The sequence below is a fragment of the Muntiacus reevesi genome, chromosome 7, assembly GCF_963930625.1.
Source record: "Muntiacus reevesi chromosome 7, mMunRee1.1, whole genome shotgun sequence".
Classification (NCBI taxonomy): domain Eukaryota; kingdom Metazoa; phylum Chordata; class Mammalia; order Artiodactyla; family Cervidae; genus Muntiacus; species Muntiacus reevesi.
Window position 1 is genome coordinate 26,033,655 of NC_089255.1, and position 8,303 is coordinate 26,041,957.

At 38.4% G+C, this 8,303-nt stretch overlaps 1 protein-coding gene across 1 annotated transcript; it reads right to left on the minus strand.

Moving 5' to 3' along the window:
- Positions 1-6,301: 6,301 nt before the first annotated feature.
- LOC136171988 (olfactory receptor 11G2-like) lies at positions 6,302-7,328 on the minus strand. The gene has a single exon (XM_065941092.1). The coding sequence runs from the start codon at positions 7,235-7,237 to the stop codon at positions 6,302-6,304; it is 936 nt and encodes a 311-aa protein (XP_065797164.1). The 5' UTR covers positions 7,238-7,328.
- Between the last annotated feature and the right edge of the window lie 975 nt (positions 7,329-8,303).

The window sequence follows — 8,303 nt, forward strand, 5'->3', positions numbered from 1 at the left end:
TATCACTAGCTTGGGAAAAGATCATAATTAAAAATTCCAAGTATGGTATCTACTAAATGAATATTGCTTTCATGCAGTTGAAAAGTTGAAAAATCACAGGTCAAACTATCGTTAAGTCATGGGCATTCAATACTTAATATTGCAGCATTGGACAATAAAGCATAAAATTGGGGGAAAAAAAACAAAATAGAAAAAAAGACCTCCACATTACTACTCAAAGATTGCCATTTAAAGTATTTTTATACTTTTTTGTATTGTTTTCTGAAGACTGGATTTAACTTTTCTGCACATGTGTTGTATTTACAATATTATACTATACTAATTCACTAAGTTCTTATCAGCCATTCCCCATAAACACTTCTTATTTGTGACTCAGCAGGAAAGAATCAGCCTGCCAATGCAGGACAATTCCCTGTAGAAGGAAATGGCAACCCACCCCAGTATTCTTGCCTGGGAAATCCCATGGACATGGAGCCTGGAGGGCTACAGTCCATGGGGTTGCAAAGAGTTGGACACAGCTTAGCGACTAAACAACAACTATTACTTATTCACTAAGTTCTTATCAGCCTTTTCCCATAAACTCTTCCTAATAGCTGGATATTATTCAGCTTTAGAGGTACAAGGGGAATTTCCCCCACTTTCACTCAATAACATATGTGTATATGTGTAAAACTCTCTTACAACAAATTAATAATGATGAAGAATATGAGTTTTGGACTCAGAGAGACTTGGTTGAATGCCTGCTTTCTAAGTTGTTATTAGACTGCATTACTGGCAAATTGTTATCTGTTCTCTCCAGACCTTAGTTTTCTATTCTGTAAAACAGGCGAAATAGTAATGGCTCATATAATGTCATAATGAAGACTAAAAAAGATAGTGTATATAAAAAGCTTAACTTGGAAGCTTACATATGATAACCTAACATCAGGAGACACCATAGCATAACAGCTTACAGTTTGGGTTCTGGAGTCATAGTTCTTTAATTCAACCTGGTTCCAACACTCTTAACTGTTTGGGCAACTTACTCGATCAAGGCTTGGTTACCTCATTTGTAAAAAGATACTGATGTCTACTTGAGGTTGTACAGTTCTTGAATGGCTGAAGTGGAAGTTCATTTAAGGCACATTGCGAGTTAGCTGCATTTAGTAGAAATGCAGACAATAATTTACCTGATTATCATGATTCCTCTATAAAGACTCTAATCTTAAATTTCCTCAATGAAAACCTTTTCAGTAAGAATATGAAACTTGTTCTCAGTCAACTCTTTTATGGAATGAATATTAACCAAAGGTCATGAATAGTTCTTCCTATAGAAGTGTCCTGTGGAAGACTGGTTTTATTAGTTATATATCTCTAGTCTACTATCGGAGAAGGCAATGGCACCCCACTCCAGTACTCTTGCCTGGAAAATCCCATGGATGGAGGAGCCTGGTGGGCTGCAGTCCATGGGGTCGCGAAGTCGGAGACGACTGAGCGACTTCACTTTCACTTTTCACTTTGGAGAAGGAAATGGCAACCCACTCTAATATTCTTGCCTGGAGAATCCCAGGGACGGGGGAGCCTGGTGGGCTGCCGTCTATGGGGTCGCACAGAGTCGGACACAACTGAAGCGATGCTGCAGCGGCAGCAGTCTACTATACAAAATGAACATATTTGGTATACTTAATGTTGTTGTTGTTTAGCCACTAAGTCATGTCTGACTACTTTGTGAGCCCATGGACTGTAGCTCACCAGACTCTTCTCTGCTTGGGACTTCCCAGGTAAGAATATTGGAGTGGGTTGCCATTTCCTTCCCTAGGGGATCTTTCTGACCCAGGTATCAAACTTGGAGATAATTGCATATTATAAGGCTAAATGTAAAAGCACTTTGTACAGAAACCTATATAATAATGATTTTATTTTTGAAAGATAATGAAAAAATCCTTATATATAATTAAATATTTTTATATAATTAGGATCTTGGATAATAGTATGAAGCATACATACTAGGTTGTTATTACTGTTGATCTAGTAGAGATGGGATGTGTGAAACTATATTGTGGGTGAAATGATGGTAGTAGGGAGTGGTAAGGAAAAAAAATAAAGGAGTCTGTCTTAAAAACAGCATGTACAATATCCCACTTGCATAAAATCAACTTATATGAGTGTGTGTATGTGTATAAAATAATACATGAAAGATTGTTCACTTAAATATCAATGGTGTTTAACTGAGGGTGATAGGTTTAGATAACTTTTAATTTTAAATATTTTTATACTTTTTCTCTTGCTTGATAATTATAATAATAAGCATTTATTGTATATTAAGAAAAGATCCAGCTATTTTTTTTTCTGGTTCTGGCTATGAGAACCAAGTCATTTTCTTTTTTTCCCCTTCCCATCCCATTTTTTAAAGTTGATATACTGTTGATTTATAATATAATATCAGTTTCAGGTATACATCATCATGATTGAGTATTTTGAATATAATTTACTCCATATAAAGTTGTTATAAAATATTGGCTACACTCCTTGTGCTGTACAATGTATTCTTGTGGCTTATTTTATACATAGCAGTTTGTACCTATTAATACCCTCCCCCTTCCCTCACCTCACTGGTAACCACTAGTTTGTTCTCCAAACGCATGAATGTGCTTCTGTTTTGTTATATTCATTCAAAATATTTATTCATTTGTTTTAGTTTTTGGATTCCAGATATATATGATAATACTCAGTAATTGTCTTTCTCTGAGTTATTACGCATAATATCCTCCAGGTCCATCTATGTTGTTATAAATGACAAAATTTCATTCTATTTTTAGCTAAATAGCATTCCTTTGTATATATATATATACACACCCCCCCCCCCCATATCTTCTTTATTCATTCATCTGCTGATAAACACTTAGGTTACTACCATATCATGGCTCATGTAAATAAATTGCTGCTAAGAACATTTGGGTGGATTTATCTTTTGAATTAGTGTTTTCATTTTCTTCAGATAAGCACCCAGTAGTAGAATTGCAAGATCATATGGTAGTTCTATTTTTAGTTTTTGAGACTCCCTCCATACTGTTTCCTATAGTGGCTGCACCAGTTTATATTCCTACCAACAGTGTAGAATTGTTCCCATGTCCTGGCCAACACTGATTATTTGTTATCTTTCTGATGATAGCCATTCTGACCAGTGTGAGGTGACATGTCACTGTGGTTTTGATTTGCATTTCTCTGAGGATTATCTAAGCTGAACATCTTTTCATGTCCTATTGGCCAACTGTATGACATAATTAGAAAAACATTTATTCATGTCTCGCCCATTTTTAATCAAGTTGTCTATTTTTTATTGTTGAGGTGACTGAATTCTTTATTTGAATATTAACCCCTTATCTGTTACATGGTTTGAAGTATTTTCTTCCATTCAGTAAGGTGTTTTCTCATTTTGTTAATTGTTTCTTTTGTTTTGCAGAAAGTTTTGAATTTTATGTTGTCCCATTTATTGATTTTTTTCTTTTGTTGCTTGTGCTTTTGGTACAAGTATTATTATCACCATTATTGTGTATTAACCTGTACTGGAGTGTAATCTGTGTTGTTGTTCAGTTGCTCAGTCGTGTCTGACTCCTTGAGACCCCATGGACTGCAGCACGCCAGGCCTCCCTGTCCTTCACCATCTCCCGGAACTTGCTAAAACTCATGTCCATTGTGTCAGTGATGTCATCCAGCTATCTCATCCTCTGTTGTCCCTTTCTCCTCTTGTCTTCAATCTTTCCCAGCATCAAGGTCTTTCCTAATAAATCAGCTCTTTGCATCAGATGACTAAAGTGTTGGAGTTTCAACCTCAGCCTCGTTCCTTCCAATGAATAGTCAGGATCGATTTCCTTTAGGACTGACTGGTTTGATCTCCTTGCAGTCCAAGGGACTCTCAAGAATCTTCTTCAACAGCATAGTTCAAAACACATCAGTTCTTCAGTGCTCAGCCTTCTTTATAGTCCAACTGTCACATCCATACAAGACTACTGGAAAAATCATAGCTTTGACTATCTGGACTTTTGTTGGTAAAGTAATGTCTCTGCTTTTTAATATGCTGTCCAGGTTTGTCATGGCTTTTCTTCCAAAGAACAAGCATCCTTTAATTTCATGGCTGCAGTCACCAACTTCAGTGATTTTGGAGCCCAAGAAAATAAAGTCTTTCCCTGTTTCCCCATCTATTTGCCATGAAGTGATGGGACCAGATGCCATGATCTTCATTTTTCGAATGTTGACTTTTAAGCCATCTTTTTCACTCTCCTCTTTTACTTTCATCAAGAGGCTCCTCAGTTCCCTTTTGCTGTCTGCCATAAGGGTGGTGTTATCTGCATATCTGAGGTTATTGATATTTCTCCTGGCAATCTTGATTCCAGCTTGTGCTTCATCCAGCCCAGTATTTCACATGATATACTCTCACATAATTTAATTAAGCAGGGTGACAATATAGGCCTTGATGTATTCCTTTCCCAATTTGGAACCAGTCCATTTCATATCCAGTTCTAACTGTTGCTTCTTGACCTGCATGCAGGTTTTGCAGGAGGCAGGTCAGGTCATCTGGTATTCCCATCTCTTTAAGAATTTTCCACAGCTTGTTGTGATCCACACAGTCAAAGGTTTGGATGTAGTCAATGAAGCAGAAGTAGGTGTTCTTCTGGACTTTTCTTGCTTTTTCTATGATCCAGTGGATGTTGTCAATTTGATCTCTAGTTCCTCTGCCTTTTCTAAGTCCAGCTTGAACATCTGGAAATTCTCAACTCATGGACTATTGAAGTCTTGCTTGAAGAATTTTGAGCATTACTCTGCTAGCATGTGAAATGAGTGCAATTGTGCAGTAGTTTGAACAATGAGTGAAATGTGCAGTAGTTTTATAGTGTAGTCTATAAAAATACTGAATTACTATGCTGTATACCTGAAACTGATATAAGATTGCAAATCAACTATACAGCAATGAAAAAATGGCCTAAATCTTTTCTCTGTGGTTCTGCTTTTTCATGTTTTACTGTAAGTAAACTCCCCTTCCCCACCCTACTCCCTTCAGGAATCGGGAGCTTCTTGCATTGAAAAAAAGCAGATCTACTTCCTAGATTTGTGTTTATATCAGCCTCTGTATTCACTGTTCTTTGTTTTGTGGGTTTTTGCATATTTATGATATAAGATCATATTCTGAAAGCGAGAATAGTAGTGAGAATGTCTGGAATTTGGATATAAAACATAAGAATCTCTGACTATGGTCATGACTAAACAGCTTGCATTAAACTAACCATTCCACTAAAAATAACTATAAAACCTTGACAAAATAGATAAAAGGAACATTCTAAGGCACTAGAAAGCAGTTAACACAGAAAAGACTTCAGGGGATACAACTCTAAGAAGGGAGGAACAAGGAGATGAGTTTCACATTCACCTTGGGGGTTTTCTCCTGAGGAATAGCAATCAGTAGGGCAGGAATATGTTGATAGAAAGGCATATGGGCAAGACTGGGGTGAAGGAAGAATACTGTCTCAGCAAAAAGCAGTAGCTTCTCCTCAGACTGAACTGAGGAGATAAAAGTTTGGTGCTTATGGCCAGTAAGGCACTTGGGGTTTGAGAAACAAATTCTGGAAAAGGAGAACCACAGAGAAGGAGGATCAAAGGGTAATATAATCTCCTTTCAAGGCATTTTTGATTTTTCAACCAGCCATTCATATACAAAATGAAATTTCAAAAAAAATTTAGCAGAAAGCAGAAATTGGGAGTTTAAAGAGCTGAGCAGATGTTTTAGGAGTCGTGGTTTTCAGAGTACAAAAATAGGAATTCAGGGATTGCTAAGGTGGAGGTATGATAAAAACAGTCCAGGTTTGCAGCTGAGATCTCAGAAAGGTCATATTCCTGAGTAAGGGTTGGTCACATCCCAGAAATAAGAGCAAAAGTGGTTAAAGCTATTTTTACAACATGAATCCTTAAATGGGATCAAATTGATCTGTTTTTACTCTATCTGCTACTTGAGGAAAATTTAACCTTTGTTGCATTACTGTATCCATTGTCTTTACAAGGTCAAAATATAATGTGCAGCATTCAATTAAAAATATGGAAGCATATGAAGAAAGAGGACAAATGGTCAAGAACCAAGAGAAGAAAACATCAACAGATAACATGCTCATAAGATACTGAAGTTTTTGTCAATGCTAGAATGAAAAATTTTCTGAATAATGTTGTTTTTAACCTGAAAATAAGTTAAATAGAATATTTATAAACTTTTGCAAATTAGTAAATAAAAATTTGGGAGCTCTACTTGCTAACGAGTCTTCTTGGTTAATAGTTTTTATAGTCTCAGAAATTTCTTCAGGGCCTTTTTCATATCTTTGTTCCTAAGACTATATATTATTGGATTAAGAAGTGGGGTGACAACAGAATAAAACAGAGTCACAGTCACCTGCATTCTGGCACCATGTTCAGATGCTGGGCTCCCATACATGACCACTACTGAACCATAGAACAGTGAAACCACAGTCAGATGAGACCCGCAGGTCGAGAAAGCCTTCCTTTGTCCAGCTGCTGAAGGAACTTTCAATACAGCTTTTATGACCAAAGCATAGGACCCCATGATGAAGAGAAAGAGAATGATGAGGGGAATAGGGCTGAGAGTGGAGAAGACAAGCTCCATCACAGGAGCTTTTTCACAGGTGAGTGCTAGAAGAGGACCTGGGTCACACAGGAAATGATCAATGACCCTGGATCCACAGAAGGACATTTGGGAGATGATGATGACAGGAATCAAAAACCAGAGAAAACCAAGTACCCAGCAGCTGATCACAAGATTGGTGCAGAGACGTCCAGTCATGAGGGTGGGGTAATGTAGAGGTTGGCAGATGGCAAGATATCGATCAAATGCCATAATAGCCAAGAAAAAGCTTTCTGTAGAACCCAAGGAGAAGAAAAAGTAGAACTGGAGAAGGCACCCAGAGAAGGAGATGAGCTTGGTGTCAGAGAGGAAGTTGGCCAACATGTTGGGGACAGTGGAGGTGACATACCAGATCTCCAGGAAGGAGAAGTTGGCGAGCAGGATGTACATGGGGGTGTGGAGTCTCTGATCCCAGCGCACAGCACAGATGATAGAACCGTTGCCCATGAGGGTCAGGAGGTAGACAGCAGAGAAGAGCACAAAGAGGAGAATCTGCCCCTCCCTGGGGCAAGGGAAGCCCAGGAGGATGAAGCCAGTGATGGTGCTGGAGGTGTTGGGAGTGTTGGAGATTTTCATGGATCTGGGAGCTGTGGAAAGGACCAGCAAATATCAAATGAGTTTGTATAGTGACATGAGGACCCAGATTTATACTTAAATCTTCTTGGGAAAGATATAAGGACTTGCATGCCTGAGTGCTAAGTCACTTTATCAACTCTTTGCAACCCTAGGGGCTGTAGCCCACCAGGTGCCTCTGTCCATGGGATTCTCTAGGCAAGAATACTAGAATGGGTTGCCATGCCCTCCTCCAGGGGATCGTCCCAACCCAGGGATCGAACCCACATCTTTTATGTCTCCTGCATTGACAGGCAGGTTCTTTAACACTAGTGCCACTTGGGAAGCCCATAAGGACTTGCATATCAATAATTTTTCTTGAGAGATGAAATATTGACCTGGATTTCCTCTTTATTCTCATTCATATTTTCATCCTGGATTCCAGAAAATTTCTGGTCAGAATAGATAAGCCCTTCTAGGAAAGGGCTGTAGCAGTATTTGAAGATTATATTGACTTAATAGAGAATATACATATAAGTATATTACCTTTAGGGCTCCCAGGTGGCGCTAGTGGTAAAGAACCCGTCTGCCAAAGCAGGAGACATAAGAGACAATGGTTCGATCCTAGGATCAAGAAGATCCCCTGGTGGAGGGCATGGCAATCCACTCCAGCATTCTTGCCTGGAGAATCCCCACGGATAGAGGAGCCTGGTGGGCTACAGTTCATAGGGTCACAAAGAGTCAGACAGGACTGAAGTGACTTAGCATGCATGCATACAAATATTACATTTAATAGATCTATCTATCTATCTATCTATCTATCTATCTATCTATCTATCTATCTATCTACCAACCAACCTACTGATCTATTGTCACAAAAATGGAATGGATTTCTTCCACTTTTCAAAGAGGTGACATCATTGCAGTTGTGCCAGAAGTTGAATCAAACTATGTTGCACATTTATACATTATCCTACAAGGTTCTGATTGATTTCAAGATCAATGTGCAAGATTATTTAACAAAAGTATTCTCATTTCAGTTCAGTTCAGTCGCTCAGTCGTGTCTGACTCTTTGCCACCCCGTGAATCG

Excerpts from the sequence above, each read along its gene's own strand:
- LOC136171988 (XM_065941092.1), bottom strand. The coding sequence starts at position 7,237 with ATGAAAATCTCCAACACTCCCAACACCTCCAGCACCATCACTGGCTTC.